Raw genomic sequence first — 17,442 nt, 5'->3', positions numbered from 1 at the left:
GAATTTTTTTTCTGTAAAACAACTAAACACTTCGGCTAAAAGGTTGGAAACATACCATAACTTTATTTAGATAACTTGTTTCCCGATATACAGTAATAATAGTTTACAATACCATAAGTAAGGTTCAGAATAAACATGCGCACTTTAACAGTGGCGGAAGCAAGACTTTAATAACAGAGTTCTCATAAAGTGAAAGAGACTCCAACATAATCCACAAGAAGAGAAGCAAAGCTGCTTCTCATACCTCTACTCCACCGCTTACAACTCGATCTCCAACTCGAGTAGCTATGCATCGGCGGAAGGATCTCCATCGCCTAATAGCGTTAAGCGCCCAAACAACAAGTAGCAAATAGAAAGGGTTAACTCCATGCAATTACCATGTATAAAAGAGAAAAATCATGCTGTTCGAATTTAATTACCTGGCATGGTAAATAACTAGCAACATAACTCAACTCATATATCAACAACTTAAACATAAATTGGACTCAGATAATAATAACCTCAACAATGTAACATCAAATCAGATATCAATAAACCAATACGAAAATCCAACAACATAGGGTCAGGTGTTAGTTCCCTATAATGCAACTATATGCTGCTAACAAAATGGATCGATCAATATCGTCTCTCAAGACGGGACAATGATAGGACACACCTCCTCATCGCCACTTATAACGTCATACATGACGGGACAATCATAGGACACACCTCCTAATCGCCACTTAACGTCACACAAGACGGGACAATCATAGGACACACCTCCTGATCGCCACTTAGCATCTCGCAAGATGGGACAATGATAGGACACACCTCCTCATCGCCACTTGACTCAAGCCCTATATGCCAAGTCAGACAATAACAAAGCCCACCCAAGGACCAATCCAAAGTAACCACATGTTTCATCCACGAGGAAGCAGTAACGACAGAAACCAGTAAACGGCCGAAGCCTCTCAGAAAACATTTTCCAAATTCAGCATAATAATCATAATCATCTGCCAATCAATATAAACATCTTCATCTCAAACACAGGCAGTGCGATAAAAGCATGCAAGACTCAAAGACGCTCTAAAACCGAGTTACCCTTACCTTCGTGAGTAGAAGTTGGGCATGGAAATTGCGAACCTAGAACAAAGAAAACACAATCATCAACACAAGCTTCACTAGGAGCAACACGATCTACTAATACTAATCGAAATCGTAAAGAAAGCCTCTAAAGCTTCAGAGTTCCTATTTAGGCACAAATTGACAACGGAGACTTCGTTCGCTAAAACGAGCATAACTCGAGCTACAGAACTCAGAATGACACGAAACCGGCGCCAAAATTTCGACAATTGAAAGAGCTACGCAATGGCTCAAGTCATAGAGACCCAAAAATTATTTTTGGACACGGTACCCAAGCAATTAGGTTTCGGCCACTATGGAAAATAGGGTTTTCGAACTTTTTCTTCGATCTAAATCAATTCACAAGGTAGTTTTAGGGTAAAACTAAGGCAAAGAAATTGTCGGAACAATTTTCGGACAATCGGGTCGAAATACGACTATCCAGGGGCATTTTGGTCCAAAATAAAGGCTCAAAACTTCAAAGTTATCAGTTCGGAAAACAAATTTGACAGCAACGATCCTCATGATATCCGTGACAACAAATCCTAAAGGCACGAAGTCAGATTAAGTCTTTTCGACAATAAAGTTTCGAAATGTGAGACAAAAAGAGTTTTGAGTCAATTTTTCAGATCCTGGACAACTGAATCGCAATCAGAGTTTACTGACAGAGGTTTTAGACTCAGGGGAACATAAGGAACATAACCCAAGCGAGAAATCAGAGAAATCGGACAATTTTAGAAAAAGCTCAAAACTTAGAGCACAGAAACGACTTCAGAAACTCAGCAGAAACAGAAATCAGAGGCAGGATTCATGATAGTTACCTCGATACCTAGAAGTAGGGACGAACTGCACGAAGATTGGTCAAGTTTTCGCGGAAATCTCCTCCCCCCTTGCTCCCCACGAAATCAGCCACAAATGGAAAGAAAATGAGAGGATTTTGCTTTTTCGCGCTATTTATAGGCGGGTGAAATCGCGGGAAAATGAAAATTTCGCGATTCCGATTTTTGCAGCACGATCACCGAGAAATTCTAAGAGAGATTCTGGCGTCAGAATTCCAGAACTCAAAACAAATATCTAGGATTTGGGAAAAACGATATCGAAAAACTCAAAAGCGGTGTCGGTTAATCTGCCCCGAAAAACTACTTTTTGCTGTGATGCTCAAACGACAAAACTTCCAACTGAAGAAAGATTGGAAACGTGGAAACAAGTCTGGCAACATGGACGGAATCTTCGTTAGAAGTCCCGAATAGAAAAAGTCTTCATCCATTGCTCGAAAATAGGGTTTCGAAGCAAAGAAATTAGCGTCGGCGGACATCCGAAAAGTGAAACCTATCGTGCGTACAGTCCAGAGTTCCGAAATGAAACGCTGGTCGAAGGAAAAATAAAGAAAATCTTTAAATTTTCCAAGGATTCGAAATCTCACTTAAAACGTTGCTCTAAAGCGAAATTAGCCTATTCTGGACACGCTTGCCATAAGGCGGGTGTGCAGACGACTCGCTCTAATTCCTAAAATGACTACGCAACATTCCTCAAGCAATTCCTGAACTTTCTTCTTCATTAATCTTTCTCAAATATCAAACTCCTGTCACGCTTACACTGATTCTACGCGTGAGTCGGAAATTAGCTTGTTCTGAAAATCCAGGTCTTACAATACTACCCCCCAAAAAGAAAGTTTCGTCCTCGAAACTTAAGGCTCAGTGAAGAGTTCCGGATACTGTTCCTTCATCCTCTCTTCTAGTTCCCAAGTAGCATCGCCCGTGACTTGGTTCCAAATCACTTTTACCAGAGGAACCTGCTTGTTTCTCAACTGCTTGATCCTACGTTCCTCAATCCTCATTGGTGCCACTTCAAAAGACAAGTTGTCTCTAAGCTGAATATCATCTTCCTTGATGATGTGAGAGGGATCAGGAATATACTTCCTCAATTGTGACACGTGTAGCACATCATGAATCTTGGAAAGAAAAGGTGGCAACGCAATCCGATAAGCTACTTTACCTACTCGCTCGATAATCTGATACGGTCCAATGAACTTCGGTGTCAGCTTCCTCGACTTTATCGCTCTTCCCACTCCGGTAGTTGGTGTCACGCGAAGAAACACATGGTCTCCCGCCTCAAACTCTAACTCTCTCCGTCGTGTGTCAGCATAACTCTTCTGTCGACTCTGTGACGTCCTCATCTTCTCTTGTATTTGCTTCACTTTCTCAGTAGTTTGTTGTACTAATTCAGGTCCAACGAGAAGATGTTCGCCATCTTGAAACCAACATAAAGGAGTTCTACATCTCCTCCCATACAAAGCCTCATAAGGTGCCATTCCAATACTAGCATGAAAACTGTTGTTATAAGTAAACTCGATCAACGGCAACAGCTCATCCCAGCTTTCTTGACTATCCAGAACACAGGCTCGCAGCAAGTCTTCCAATGACTGTATTGTCCTCTCTGTCTGTCCATCCGTCTGAGGGTGATAGGCAGAGCTCAACCTCAACTTCGTCCCAAGCGCCTCGTGCAACGCCTTCCAGAAATGCGAAGTAAACTTCGGATCTCTGTCAGAAACAATACTCGATGGTACTCCATGAAGTCGTACAATCTCAGCGACATACACTTTTGCAAGTGCCTCCACATTGAACGTGGTCTTCACCGGTATGAAATGTGCTGACTTCGTCAGACGGTCCACAATGACCCAAATGGAATCAAATCTCTTCCTCGTAGCTGGCAAAGCTACCACGAAATCCATAGAGATACTGTCCCACTTCCACTCCGGCACATCAAGTGACTGTAACATACCCGCAGGCTTTTGATGTTCTATCTTCGCCTTCTGACATGTCAGACATGCCGCCACAAACTCTGCTACATTCTTCTTCATTCCTGGCCACCAAAAATTCAACTTTAGATCTTGATACATCTTTGTCGATCCCGGATGAATACTCAATCTGCTCTTGTGACCTTCGTCAAGAATCATCCTTCTCAACTCCATGTCCAATGGTACGCAGACACGTCCTTTGCAACGCAGAATGTTGTCGGTTCCTACCTCAAAATCCGGCGCTTTTCCCAAAATGATCAAGTTCCGTTTCTCGATCAGCTCCTCATCTAACAGTTGTTTCACCTTGATCTCGTTCAGAAAATCACTAGTGATCGTCACCATCCCAAAGCTCAATTTTCCAGGTGTCACTTGCATACCCAAACTGAGGTCGCGAAAAGTCTCGATAAGTTCCAATTCCTTAATCATCAACGATGAAACATGAATTGTCTGGCGACTCAGTGCGTCTGCTACAACATTTGCTTTTCCTGGGTGGTACAACAAAGTGAAATCATAGTCCTTGATGAATTCCACCCAACGCCTTTGTCTCATATTCAGATCCTTCTGATCGAACAGGTACTTCAAGCTCTTATGATCACTAAAAACAGTGAAAGTGCTCCCATAAAGATAGTGCCTCCAAATCTTGAGCGCAAATACCACAGCCGCTAACTCCAAATCGTGCGTAGGATAGTTCCGTTCATGTATCTTCAATTGCCTTGAAGAATAAGCCACAGCCTTTCGGTGTTGCATCAACACACAACCCAAACCTTGGTACGAAGCATCGCAGTAAACCTCGTAGGGTTCCTTCTCTTGTGGTAATGTCAGAACTGGCGCGGTCGTCAAACGCTTCTTCATATCTTGGAAACTCTGTTCACAATCCTCTGTCCAAGCAAAAGGTTGGTTCTTCCGGGTGAGTTTCGTCAATGGTCCTGCAATCTTAGCAAAACCTTCGATGAATCGTCGGTAATATCCAGCTAAACCGATGAAACTCCTTATATCTGTCACAGTCTTAGGACGCTCCCATGCAAGTACCGCTTCCACTTTACTGGGATCCACAGCAATGCCCTCCTTTGAGATGACATGCCCTAAAAACTTTACTTCTTCGAGCCAAAATTCACACTTTGTCGCGTTAGCATACAATACCTTCTCCCGAAGAACTTGTAAAACTTGTCGCAGATGCTCCTCGTGTTCTTCACGATTCCTTGAGTAGATCAAGATGTCGTCGATGAACACCACAACAAAGCGATCCAAGAATGGATGAAAGATCCTATTCATGTAGTCCATGAATACAGCTGGTGCATTCGTAACTCCAAACGGCATCACCAAGTACTCATAGTGCCCATAGCGTGTCCTAAACGCCGTCTTTTGAATATCCTCATCCTTGACTCTAATCTGGTGATATCCCGATCTCAGGTCAATCTTCGAGAAAATAGCAGCACCCTTCAACTGATCCATCAAATCGTCAATCCTTGGCAACGGATAACGGTTCTTTATCGTGACTTTGTTCAACTGTCGATAATCCACACAAAGTCGCGATCTTCCGTCTTTCTTCTTCACAAGCAGCACTGGCGCTCCCCATGGAGAAACGCTAGGTCGGATAAACCCCTTCTTGGTTAAATCTTCGAGTTGACTCTTCAGCTCAGTCAGTTCTGCCGGTGCCATACGATACGGTGCGATTGATATAGGTCCAGTGCCTGGGACTATATCAATTGTGAACTCCATATCTCTGACCGGAGGTATTCCAGGTACGTCTTCGGGGAACACATCCTCGAAATCTTGCACAACAGCAATTCCGTGTACTCCATTCTCCTTAGCTTCCACCACGGTTGTAGACATGAGAGAACTCAAAGCTCCTTTCCTCAAAGAAAGCTTTGAAAAGTACGAGTTCAGGAACTCAGCGAGTCCAGCATCGGGAAAGATAACTACCTTATTGGCGCAATCAAGAAGAACATGATGGTGGGACAACCAATCCATGCCTATGATCACATCCAATCCCTTGAGAGGTAAACAGATTAAGTTTGCTACAAACTTCTTATCTAGGTACATCCAAGGACATTCCAGACATGCAGTGTTAGTTACTAGACTCTTAGATGCAGGGATAGACACTGTCAAGTCAAACGGTAGCTTTGACACTTCTAGCTTTAACCTTGCCGCACAAGCTATATCTATAAATGAATGCGTAGCACCAGAATCAAATAGCGCGATAAGGGAATTACCCGCAATCTCGCAGGTACTGCGGATCAGACCATCGTCTTCCTCAGCTTCATTTCCACTGATCGAGTAGACCCTTCCACCAGCAGTAGGCCTCCTAGCCCCAGCAACATTTGCAGCAGCCTCAACTTTAGGAATCCTGCACTCTGCAGCAGTGTGGCCTGGCTTGTTGCAGTTCCAACACGCCGCAAGACTCTCAGAACAGTGGTTGGCATAGTGCCCCTTTTTGTTGCACCTGAAGCAAGTCACATCCTCCCGATTCCCAGATGGGGTTCTTAGTGCAATTGCATTTCCACCAGTAGGATAAAAGGACCCAGAAGTTGTCCCCCTACCCTGAGGACGAACATACGGCTTCTTCTGGAAATGCCTACCCTTGTCACCTCTTCCTGGGTTAGTCCTAGCCGGACCTCCACTTCCTTGGTAAGGCTTGTTCAGACCTTGGAATTTGCCCCTTGCATTATCAATGGCCTCAATCCCCTTGGTCTTCTCCACCAGCACTTGGTAGCGATTCAGTCCTAGCGGTTGCACCGCCCTCTGCAGCTCATAACACAGCCCCTCAATGAATCGCTCACACATGTAGCCTTCATCAATCTGTCCTCTAAAGTAACGGAAGTGTTTAGCCAACGACTCCAACTTTGCAGCATACTCAGCAACGGTCATGCCTCCTTGACGGAGTCTCAGAAATTGTGCTTCCTTAGCGGCTCTAGCACTTCTAGGAAAGTACTTGTCCAAGAAAGCTCCACGGAAACACTCCCAAGTGATGGCTTGATGGTCAGCCTCCATCATAGCCCTAGCCCCACGCCACCAATACTCAGCTTCACCCGTTAGCAGGTAGGTTGCATAATCAACTTTCATCTCTGCAGTTGTACGCAAGAAGGTAAAGATCTTCTCCAACTCTTGGAGCCATAAGTCAGCTTCTTCCGGATCGAAGCCCCCAGAGAACTTCGGCGGATCCTGACGCTTGAAATCATTCAGACCCCTGGTCTGAGCAGCAGCTAATTCACGTTCCTCCCGCTGAACACGGCGAGCATTCTCTTCAGCTTGGTTTTGTGCAGCCACCAAAGCAGCAGTAGCAGCACGTTGAGCTTCAGCTTCCTCCCTTGCAGCAGTGTTAGTAACTTGTTGTGCCATAAGGGCAGTCAGATTAGCAATAGCTTGCTCCATCGGATTCATGCTGTCTGAACCTTGAGTCTCGATCGGTTGTGGAAACCTCCTGCTCCCGTTTTCATGAACAGTCAAAGACCACAACAGATACTCAGGCCAGAACAACACAAAGTTCTATAATAACTAACTATGTATATACTTATATCAAATGTATAATTAACAATAACTAGCATAAGGTTATTCACTTACGAATAACCTTCAAAAATAATCTATATAAACAGTAATCAAGCACACTCTTCCTCCGATTGACACCCCATCAATCGGTCTCAGAGTTCAAACATCTTAAGCAGGCACTCTACCCAAAAGCTCTGGTTTTCTAGACCAAAGCTCTGATACCACAATTGTAACACCCCAATTTCTCAACTGAGGAGTCACATTAGTAACCTAACAAAGTCTAAGGACCAATCTGCAATCCCTAAAAACCAAGGGAATTTTTTTTCTGTAAAACAACTAAACACTTCGGCTAAAAGGTTGGAAACATACCATAACTTTATTTAGATAACTTGTTTCCCGATATACAGTAATAATAGTTTACAATACCATAAGTAAGGTTCAGAATAAACATGCGCACTTTAACAGTGGCGGAAGCAAGACTTTAATAACAGAGTTCTCATAAAGTGAAAGAGACTCCAACATAATCCACAAGAAGAGAAGCAAAGCTGCTTCTCATACCTCTACTCCACCGCTTACAACTCGATCTCCAACTCGAGTAGCTATGCATCGGCGGAAGGATCTCCATCGCCTAATAGCGTTAAGCGCCCAAACAACAAGTAGCAAATAGAAAGGGTTAACTCCATGCAATTACCATGTATAAAAGAGAAAAATCATGCTGTTCGAATTTAATTACCTGGCATGGTAAATAACTAGCAACATAACTCAACTCATATATCAACAACTTAAACATAAATTGGACTCAGATAATAATAACCTCAACAATGTAACATCAAATCAGATATCAATAAACCAATACGAAAATCCAACAACATAGGGTCAGGTGTTAGTTCCCTATAATGCAACTATATGCTGCTAACAAAATGGATCGATCAATATCGTCTCTCAAGACGGGACAATGATAGGACACACCTCCTCATCGCCACTTATAACGTCATACATGACGGGACAATCATAGGACACACCTCCTAATCGCCACTTAACGTCACACAAGACGGGACAATCATAGGACACACCTCCTGATCGCCACTTAGCATCTCGCAAGATGGGACAATGATAGGACACACCTCCTCATCGCCACTTGACTCAAGCCCTATATGCCAAGTCAGACAATAACAAAGCCCACCCAAGGACCAATCCAAAGTAACCACATGTTTCATCCACGAGGAAGCAGTAACGACAGAAACCAGTAAACGGCCGAAGCCTCTCAGAAAACATTTTCCAAATTCAGCATAATAATCATAATCATCTGCCAATCAATATAAACATCTTCATCTCAAACACAGGCAGTGCGATAAAAGCATGCAAGACTCAAAGACGCTCTAAAACCGAGTTACCCTTACCTTCGTGAGTAGAAGTTGGGCATGGAAATTGCGAACCTAGAACAAAGAAAACACAATCATCAACACAAGCTTCACTAGGAGCAACACGATCTACTAATACTAATCGAAATCGTAAAGAAAGCCTCTAAAGCTTCAGAGTTCCTATTTAGGCACAAATTGACAACGGAGACTTCGTTCGCTAAAACGAGCATAACTCGAGCTACAGAACTCAGAATGACACGAAACCGGCGCCAAAATTTCGACAATTGAAAGAGCTACGCAATGGCTCAAGTCATAGAGACCCAAAAATTATTTTTGGACACGGTACCCAAGCAATTAGGTTTCGGCCACTATGGAAAATAGGGTTTTCGAACTTTTTCTTCGATCTAAATCAATTCACAAGGTAGTTTTAGGGTAAAACTAAGGCAAAGAAATTGTCGGAACAATTTTCGGACAATCGGGTCGAAATACGACTATCCAGGGGCATTTTGGTCCAAAATAAAGGCTCAAAACTTCAAAGTTATCAGTTCGGAAAACAAATTTGACAGCAACGATCCTCATGATATCCGTGACAACAAATCCTAAAGGCACGAAGTCAGATTAAGTCTTTTCGACAATAAAGTTTCGAAATGTGAGACAAAAAGAGTTTTGAGTCAATTTTTCAGATCCTGGACAACTGAATCGCAATCAGAGTTTACTGACAGAGGTTTTAGACTCAGGGGAACATAAGGAACATAACCCAAGCGAGAAATCAGAGAAATCGGACAATTTTAGAAAAAGCTCAAAACTTAGAGCACAGAAACGACTTCAGAAACTCAGCAGAAACAGAAATCAGAGGCAGGATTCATGATAGTTACCTCGATACCTAGAAGTAGGGACGAACTGCACGAAGATTGGTCAAGTTTTCGCGGAAATCTCCTCCCCCCTTGCTCCCCACGAAATCAGCCACAAATGGAAAGAAAATGAGAGGATTTTGCTTTTTCGCGCTATTTATAGGCGGGTGAAATCGCGGGAAAATGAAAATTTCGCGATTCCGATTTTTGCAGCACGATCACCGAGAAATTCTAAGAGAGATTCTGGCGTCAGAATTCCAGAACTCAAAACAAATATCTAGGATTTGGGAAAAACGATATCGAAAAACTCAAAAGCGGTGTCGGTTAATCTGCCCCGAAAAACTACTTTTTGCTGTGATGCTCAAACGACAAAACTTCCAACTGAAGAAAGATTGGAAACGTCGAAACAAGTCTGGCAACATGGACGGAATCTTCGTTAGAAGTCCCGAATAGAAAAAGTCTTCATCCATTGCTCGAAAATAGGGTTTCGAAGCAAAGAAATTAGCGTCGGCGGACATCCGAAAAGTGAAACCTATCGTGCGTACAGTCCAGAGTTCCGAAATGAAACGCTGGTCGAAGGAAAAATAAAGAAAATCTTTAAATTTTCCAAGGATTCGAAATCTCACTTAAAACGTTGCTCTAAAGCGAAATTAGCCTATTCTGGACACGCTTGCCATAAGGCGGGTGTGCAGACGACTCGCTCTAATTCCTAAAATGACTACGCAACATTCCTCAAGCAATTCCTGAACTTTCTTCTTCATTAATCTTTCTCAAATATCAAACTCCTGTCACGCTTACACTGATTCTACGCGTGAGTCGGAAATTAGCTTGTTCTGAAAATCCAGGTCTTACAAAGTCCCATCATCATCTCTGTATACCGGTGATCAATTTTGACTTCATACCCAAAGGTGGTTAGTGAAAGATAGTATGCATCTACAATCTCAGTTCTCTATATTATCTATGTTTTTTTAGGTTGCATTTTTTAGCACTTACGCTGCTTTTCATGTATAACGAGTTGATGCTGACTCGATGGTTTACCAATCATCAAAGTTGTGGTACCTGTGAGTAATAGTGATCAAAGCGCAAGACCTGAATATTGCTCTAAATCTCCCTCTACTTACCGCTCTGGAAGTGAGTGATGGTGCAGCTAGGGTTCCAAATTTCCAATTGCAGCGCAAGAGGCAAGGGTTCATGAATAAGAGTTATTATGAAAGGAGATAAAAATGAATCTTAAGGTCGTGTCCAGTCTAGTACGTGTGTTTGTGTAGAAAGATATGTGCATAAAAACTGTTTACAGTAACTAATAGTTCCATGCAAACAAGAAAGAAGCTTAGTGTGACTTGTCTATATTGATTTCTAGGAATTGGACACTTTCTAAGTAATACTCGTATTTTTGTGCATGTCTTTGTCTAATAAGGTATGTGTGGGGAAGCCATGTTTACAATGTTTCTAGACAAGAATGTACAATGTTAAATATTTGCTTTTTCTAACACAATCTATGAGACTATGACAGAACAAATTTTGAAAAAAGAAAAATTTGCTAGATGTACTTTGTATAATGCTACAGATTCTCCCTAGACACAATGGCATGCAACTGTTTTGCAGTCCATGTTACATCAACAAGTCCACAAAGAAGGGGAGCAATATCTTCTGCCATTGTCTTCAAAATCATTCTGCATTCTACACACAACAATTAATTTACAAAGTTATTAAAAACACTTAATAAGCAAAATGCATTTTAAAAATTATTAATTAGTCTTGCTCAAAGGTCCTAGAAGATGTAGTTCAGGAAAATTAAGTTTCATTGTTAAGAAAAAAGAAACAGGCTATCAATAAGCATGTGATAAGGTAGATCAATCAATAGTGTAGTTACAGAGGTATCAACATTAGTCTTTCATATAATTTTATATTTTCTCTCCCTTTTGCATTTAGAATGAGATCATCTTCAGTAGTTCTCACAACTTGCAAGGTTTTCTAAAAAAATTAACCAAAAAAAAGCTTAAGGTGCCAAACCTGATATTTTACTGAAGTTAAGCAAGGACACAGATGAAAGAATCTTGAGTTCAATTTCTCCATTTTCCAAGATTCTTTTCAACTGAGAGCTGATAGCTAAGAAGGCGCGAAGATGAAATCCAGCATGAAATAGTGTTGATAGTGAGGAGCTCAACCATGTAACAGTTATTAGGCATGTCCTCACCAAGTCTAGGTGTCTAGAATCTAAACATCTTGATATGGTCTTTAGAAATGGGCTTTCCCCATCACCAATTAATGATTCTAACAAGTTCATTAGCAACTCTTCACCCCTTTCTTCGTCATCTTCCTGTGATTTTAATTAATTTATTATCAAAGATACATTCAAATAAACATATTTTTTCATAAATGATGCAAAGAAAGACATTAGGAGATGACAATTCGCTAATAATGAAGAGAACTTACTGATGAAATGGTTACATATGATTGTTGACCCTCTTCTTTATGTCTAGGAGGTTTTAATTCTGAGTCATCATTATTATAGCCTGCATGCTTTAAGATGCTAGTCTTGGTCGTTGTCTTCCCTTCAGAAGAAAAATGGCCACATAAGATTAGAAGTGCTCTGCAACACTTTTTTCGGGCCTTCTCATCGTTTAAGCTGGCGTCAAGTGCCACTGCAATGGCATTCACAGCCACTTCTCTGTATATGCTAAACCTATCAGGCTCAACCTGCAGCACAAACATGTTTCATACATACTAGTAAGAAAATTGATCATACTAGTAAAACTGAGCAACATTTTTAACACTATTTCAGCATACCAGTAGACCAAAGTGTAACAAAAGGACAGCAATTAGAGGCTTTTCAAGTAGAGAAGGATTCTCGAGATACGTGAGCAGAACATGCATTGTACTAAATACATCTTCACCCACCAAGCCACTTATGAATGAAGTAACATCTGTTCTCCTACAAAAATGAAATCTAGTAAATAACATATCATGATAAGAGTAATAGATATTAGTTGTCTTTATGACAAATAAGTTGAACTTGGCTATTAAACAATCAAAAGGACCCTTCTGAAATTAAATACCAAATTTGGTAACACTCACCTCTTCATAGATACAAGTTCAGTAAGGAGTAGTATTGCGTTTGTTATTGGGGTAACCTTGCTATGAAGAAGCTCTAGAAGACATTTTCTGTTAACACTTCTTGCTATCTGATATATGCAACTAGAGTCTGCACGAATAAAATTTAGCAAGAGTGCTATGACATGTGATTTCTCCTCCATATTTCCCAGTTCAAACCTCCTAAAGAGAAATGAAAGAACACCTATAGAGATGAGATGCTTTGCATAAGTGGATTTATCCTCTTCTTTCAAAGAGGAGAGAAGACCCTCTAACTTGAAAACAGCAGCTTCATCCTTCTTTTTCAACCTAAGCATCTCCGAAATTTCCACTGTTTGAGAAGCGAAATCCAGAAGGAGATTAAACCGTTCGGACTTCCAATCATCTATCAAACGCTTCAAAATAAGGTTGGTCAATGGCATGGCTACACATTCTAAAGTATTTCTTGTTATCGGGCATGTTCTGTTTCCATTTTCAAACCATGCTTTCATGGCTTCTCTTTCAAAGGTTTGACCAGTCTCTAGAGTGACGGGTTCTTCAAAGATATTTCCAGTCAGAGGACAGATAAATTCCTGTGGAATGCTCGGAAAATATGATCCTGCACCAAGTATTTATGAAATGCATTTAATTTATCTATCTGCTAGGAAATCCAGTATTCTAGAGAATATACTATACATGGAAACTACATTAATCAAAATTTATTTTTCTCACCTTCAGAAGTAGAACTTTCCTTATTTAGCTGCACATAAAAGCAGATAAAATAGAGAAGGTGATCAGAAATATTAACTATTAATTATAGCAAGTAATCAAGAGCATATAAACACTAAATTACTTACCGGATGTAATGCATCAGTTGGTGCACCACTTTGAGTGAAATCTTCAGTTTCTTGATCTGTAAATCTAACAGTTTCAGACTCATATATTAATGTTTGTTTGACAATAGTTGAACCATAAGAGCCTCTCACACAATTTTCTAGGCTATCTTCATCCTGATTATCACCAACTTCACAGGCTTCTGGCCTACTAGAGCTAGCAAAGACAGATTCATACAGTTTCTTGCTGACCATTGGCTGTGGTGAGAATGGTTCAGTAGAGCTAGACGACTCTGAAGAATTACCAAGTGAACTTCCCTGCTGGCTTCCACTAGAAGATATTGATGGAATGCAAATAGAAGGAATAGTTGGAGATTCTACCCCTTCAGTGAGCCAGTCTTTGTAATACACCGCAAATATATGAGTTCCAGAATCCAAATGTTCATTATACACTTTCTGAAGAAGCCTTAGCTTTCTTGTTTTGCTTGGTGTATCTACTAGAATTCCAGCTTCTTTATTAAACCATGCCTTCAAATGGGAAAACTGTGGAGCAAATAGATGCTCCCACAGTTCAGGCAACAAAATTGTCCTTGCCTGCAAAGGTGAATCACAAAACACTTGCAAGAGATGCTTTGCTGACACTTTGTTTTTTCTTTGTGTCATATACACCACACTGAGATAAAGATGAGCACAAGCTGACAACTTATAATTTGGGATCCCACATGTACATGCATACTTTAAATCATTTAAACTCAAACCTGTAATAATGCTAAGCTGCATGGTGGCTCTTTTCAGATATGTGGCAGAAATAGGTTCCTCAGCAGATTTTTCTATGGTTTCAATTGCTTGCTCAAGACTTCTAATGACTTTGGTCTCACTATTGTTCTCTTCACCCAGTTCAATAAAATTCAAGGAGGAGAAACAGTTGTGGCGCAAAGTAGTCCGAAAATCTTCATCCTTTTGAAAACTATTTATATATCCATTTAGAATGGAAACTACTGCTTGGACAGCAACTTCATCAAGAGGAAGATTAGAATCTGCTTTCATAGCAAGATGGCCATTTTTACTCCTGCTATCTTCAAAGCCTTTGCTATTAGATCTCGTGTTCGAGTCTTGTGTTCTAATTGCACTCGAGAGTCTAAGCATATGTATACTAGAACTTCTGCTATGCATCTTGCCTATCTTTTCCTTTTCCACAAGTTCATTGAAATATTCTTCATTGCCTCTTTTTGCATTAGACACTCGGTTTGAATAAACATCATCAAATCTACCATCTTCTTTCCCACTCACCCCATACCTTGACTTGTCTTCTGATGATTTTTTATCAAATCTTTTGCCTGCGTTTGAGTCCCTTGAAGATTTCTTCTCAGTCTCGTTCTTCAACGGTTCATCATTTTTGTCTCCTGTAAAATCATTATCTCTTGGCCTCTGGTTCTTAGCAGAGTGAGTATCACTTTTTGACAATCTACTTCTAAACTGATGTAGTGAGTCATTGGACTTTGTTCTGTGTGTTTTAATTCTATCACCTGATACACAAAGTCTATCTTCCAAAGAGTGGAGTGGCTCACTTGAAGCACCATGGTGGAAGGAAGATCGAGCCTTTGTGACTCTTCTGCTTCCTTTGAACCCTTCCTTTGCAAGAAGCTCCTCTAAAGATGAAGCCATTTATATGAAATTAATCAATCCCCTCACAAAAAGTGAATTGTTTTCACCAAATTGTAACTGAAACATTCAAAGGTGAAAACCAAACAAAAAGAGGTTAATGGAAGTGAGGTGGGGTGAAGAGTGAAAAGGAAAAAGGAACAATTATAACAACCCTGCTAGTGTTAGGTCTAAAACAAGTTCAAAATTATTATAGATGAATTTCCAGGCAAAAGGGAAGTAATATATCATCAGAATACCTTAACAATATATTGATACTTAAGCATGTCTCACCATATCACATTATTTGAATATAAGTAAACTAGAGAGTGAAAAATGAATTTACCTGAGATTTTGTTGTTGTTGGTCTTGGTTTGAAACATCTCTGGCAAAAGAATCAAGCTTGTTAGAAGAAAACTCCAACTGAAACTGTGATATGAAAACCAGGTTTAGTCTAGTCTTGTGGTATGTGTGTGTGTGTAGTCTTGAGAGAAATGAAAAAATAAGGGGAGAAGAGAGTAAAGAAGAATGATAGAGATACTGATTGGTGAAAGACCATCATATAAACTAATGGGGTTGATTTAAAAACAAAATGACAAACAGAAAGTGGAGTGAAAAAGAACATTTGGCAGCAAGAGAACGCATTTGACAAGTGAAAGGCCAATATTTTGAATGTTTCAAGGACGGTAGACACACATTGTCTTTCCCTTTATTTTTTGTTTAGGTATTTGCAGGCCGTTTGGTTAATCATATCCATATTCATATTAATATGCTAAGCACTATCTATCTATCTCCAACCACCATGTCTCTCTCTCACTCTCTCTGGTGTGTTAGAAATCCTTAGTTAGAACCACACAACACCACAAAACCTTAGGCTTAAGGCAATGGGTGTGTGTGTTCTTTATTATATATGCACTTGTGCACTTGCTAATCTTGGCAATGTGGGACTTCTTTGAGTTACCACTTCATTATCTCTATTACTCCCCCTCAATTGGGACTCCAATTTTTTTTTTTTTTTTTTTTTTTTTTGCCTGTGCCTTGAACTCCAGCGGGAACATCAGTGGTCGTCGGACTTGTGCTCCTTCGTCTGAGTCTGCCTTTCGACTTTCTTTGTCTGGGCTAGTACTCTAGCGGGAACATCGGAGTTCCTTGGACTTGTGCTCCTTCATCTGAGTCTGAGGTCTTGGCTTGCGCAAATGGGACTGCCATTTTTGCTTTTTTTTTTCAATCTTTTTTTTTTTTACTTTTTTTTTTTTACGTTTTTTTTTTTTTTTTTTGAAAGCGGAAGTCATGGCTTGGATCAGACCAGCTCTGATACCATGTTAGAAATCCTTAGTTAGAACCACACAACACCACAAAACCTTAGGCTTAAGGCAATGGGTGTGTGTGTTCTTTATTATATATGCACTTGTGCACTTGCTAATCTTGGCAATGTGGGACTTCTTTGAGTTACCACTTCATTTAATAGAGATAATGAAGTGGTAACTCAAAGAAGTCCCACATTGCCAAGATTAGCAAGTGCACAAGTGCATATATAATAAAGAACACACACACCCATTGCCTTAAGCCTAAGGTTTTGTGGTGTTGTGTAGTTCTAACTAAGGATTTCTAACATGGTGACCAAACTTATTTGGATTTTTCCACTGTCTCTAGGTGTCACATGGAAACATCAAGCTCTAACAAAACCGTGTTCAGAGAAAAATAATGATTGTTAATTGTCAAGGTACACCGAGTAAAAAACAAGAGAATGAAATGCTACCATGCAATCTCAGATATATAAATGTATATGTGTGTGTGTGACAGAATTATAATATAATTAAGTATATAAAGAATGATATAGATTAACAGTCACCAAAGTATTAAACAATCAAAATTGAACAAACATCAGATGACGTGCGTGTTGTGTATCACAATTGATAAAACAATCATCTTAAACTAAAGTCTATACATATCAGCCGTATAATGTAATGTACATAACATACTACTAAACGAAATCTGTGACTTAGCATAACGGAGGTATACCCAAATAGTCATGTATTTAGAGGAATACTTTCATCTTGTCCCAATATGAGAGCTATTATATATAGTTATATACTTATAAATCATTTTGAAATGGCTTTCTTTAATAAATAGACCAAATTATAAGATCTTTTTAAATCAAAAGTTTTTAATATCCATATTTATACTTTGGTTTATTTTTATTAAATTACTCATTAATTTAATACATCGTGTTTTTCTCTTCGAGTTCAATCATTACCGGCCAATTTACATCCAAGTTGATGAAGTCTTAGGCAAAATCG

The 17,442-nt window shown here is 40.1% G+C and overlaps 1 protein-coding gene and 2 long non-coding RNA genes across 4 annotated transcripts; all 3 read right to left on the bottom strand.

Annotated features, from left to right (window-relative positions):
* Nucleotides 1–42: 42 nt before the first annotated feature.
* LOC130732405 (uncharacterized) lies at nt 43–2,016 on the bottom strand. Its single transcript, XR_009017030.1, has 3 exons — nt 1,923–2,016; nt 1,087–1,122; nt 43–314 (listed from the first exon to the last, which is right to left on the bottom strand). It is a non-coding gene; the product is annotated as an uncharacterized LOC130732405 (long non-coding RNA).
* Nucleotides 2,017–7,333: 5,317 nt separating this feature from the next.
* Nucleotides 7,334–9,714, bottom strand: LOC130732404 (uncharacterized). Its single transcript, XR_009017029.1, has 3 exons — nt 9,621–9,714; nt 8,785–8,820; nt 7,334–8,012 (listed from the first exon to the last, which is right to left on the bottom strand). It is a non-coding gene; the product is annotated as an uncharacterized LOC130732404 (long non-coding RNA).
* A 1,207-nt stretch (nt 9,715–10,921) lies between these two features.
* Nucleotides 10,922–15,895, bottom strand: LOC130729028 (putative E3 ubiquitin-protein ligase LIN-2). Of its 2 annotated transcripts, none has more exons than XM_057580643.1 (8): nt 15,489–15,895; nt 13,526–15,150; nt 13,401–13,428; nt 12,675–13,287; nt 12,387–12,531; nt 12,033–12,296; nt 11,610–11,916; nt 10,922–11,276 (listed from the first exon to the last, which is right to left on the bottom strand). In XM_057580643.1, the coding sequence occupies exons 1-8, from the start codon at nt 15,523–15,525 to the stop codon at nt 11,158–11,160; spliced, it is 3,138 nt and encodes a 1,045-aa protein (XP_057436626.1). In that variant the 5' UTR covers nt 15,526–15,895; the 3' UTR covers nt 10,922–11,157. The 2 variants fall into 2 exon arrangements, with proteins under 2 accessions (XP_057436626.1, XP_057436627.1); XM_057580644.1 differs by having other exon boundaries at nt 13,526–15,223; nt 15,489–15,893.
* Nucleotides 15,896–17,442: the final 1,547 nt, after the last annotated feature.

Source organism: Lotus japonicus, chromosome 1, assembly GCF_012489685.1.
Source record: "Lotus japonicus ecotype B-129 chromosome 1, LjGifu_v1.2".
Taxonomy (NCBI): domain Eukaryota; kingdom Viridiplantae; phylum Streptophyta; class Magnoliopsida; order Fabales; family Fabaceae; genus Lotus; species Lotus japonicus.
This window is presented reverse-complemented; position numbering and strand designations above follow the sequence as displayed.

Excerpts from the sequence above, each read along its gene's own strand:
- LOC130729028 (XM_057580643.1), bottom strand. The coding sequence starts at position 15,525 with ATGTTTCAAACCAAGACCAACAACAACAAAATCTCAG. Across the intron at positions 13,429-13,525 it reads CAACTGATGCATTACATCCG|CTAAATAAGGAAAGTTCTAC; the intron begins GTAAGTAATTTA and ends TTTTATGTGCAG. Across the intron at positions 12,297-12,386 it reads TGTTACACTTTGGTCTACTG|GTTGAGCCTGATAGGTTTAG; the intron begins GTATGCTGAAAT and ends TTTGTGCTGCAG.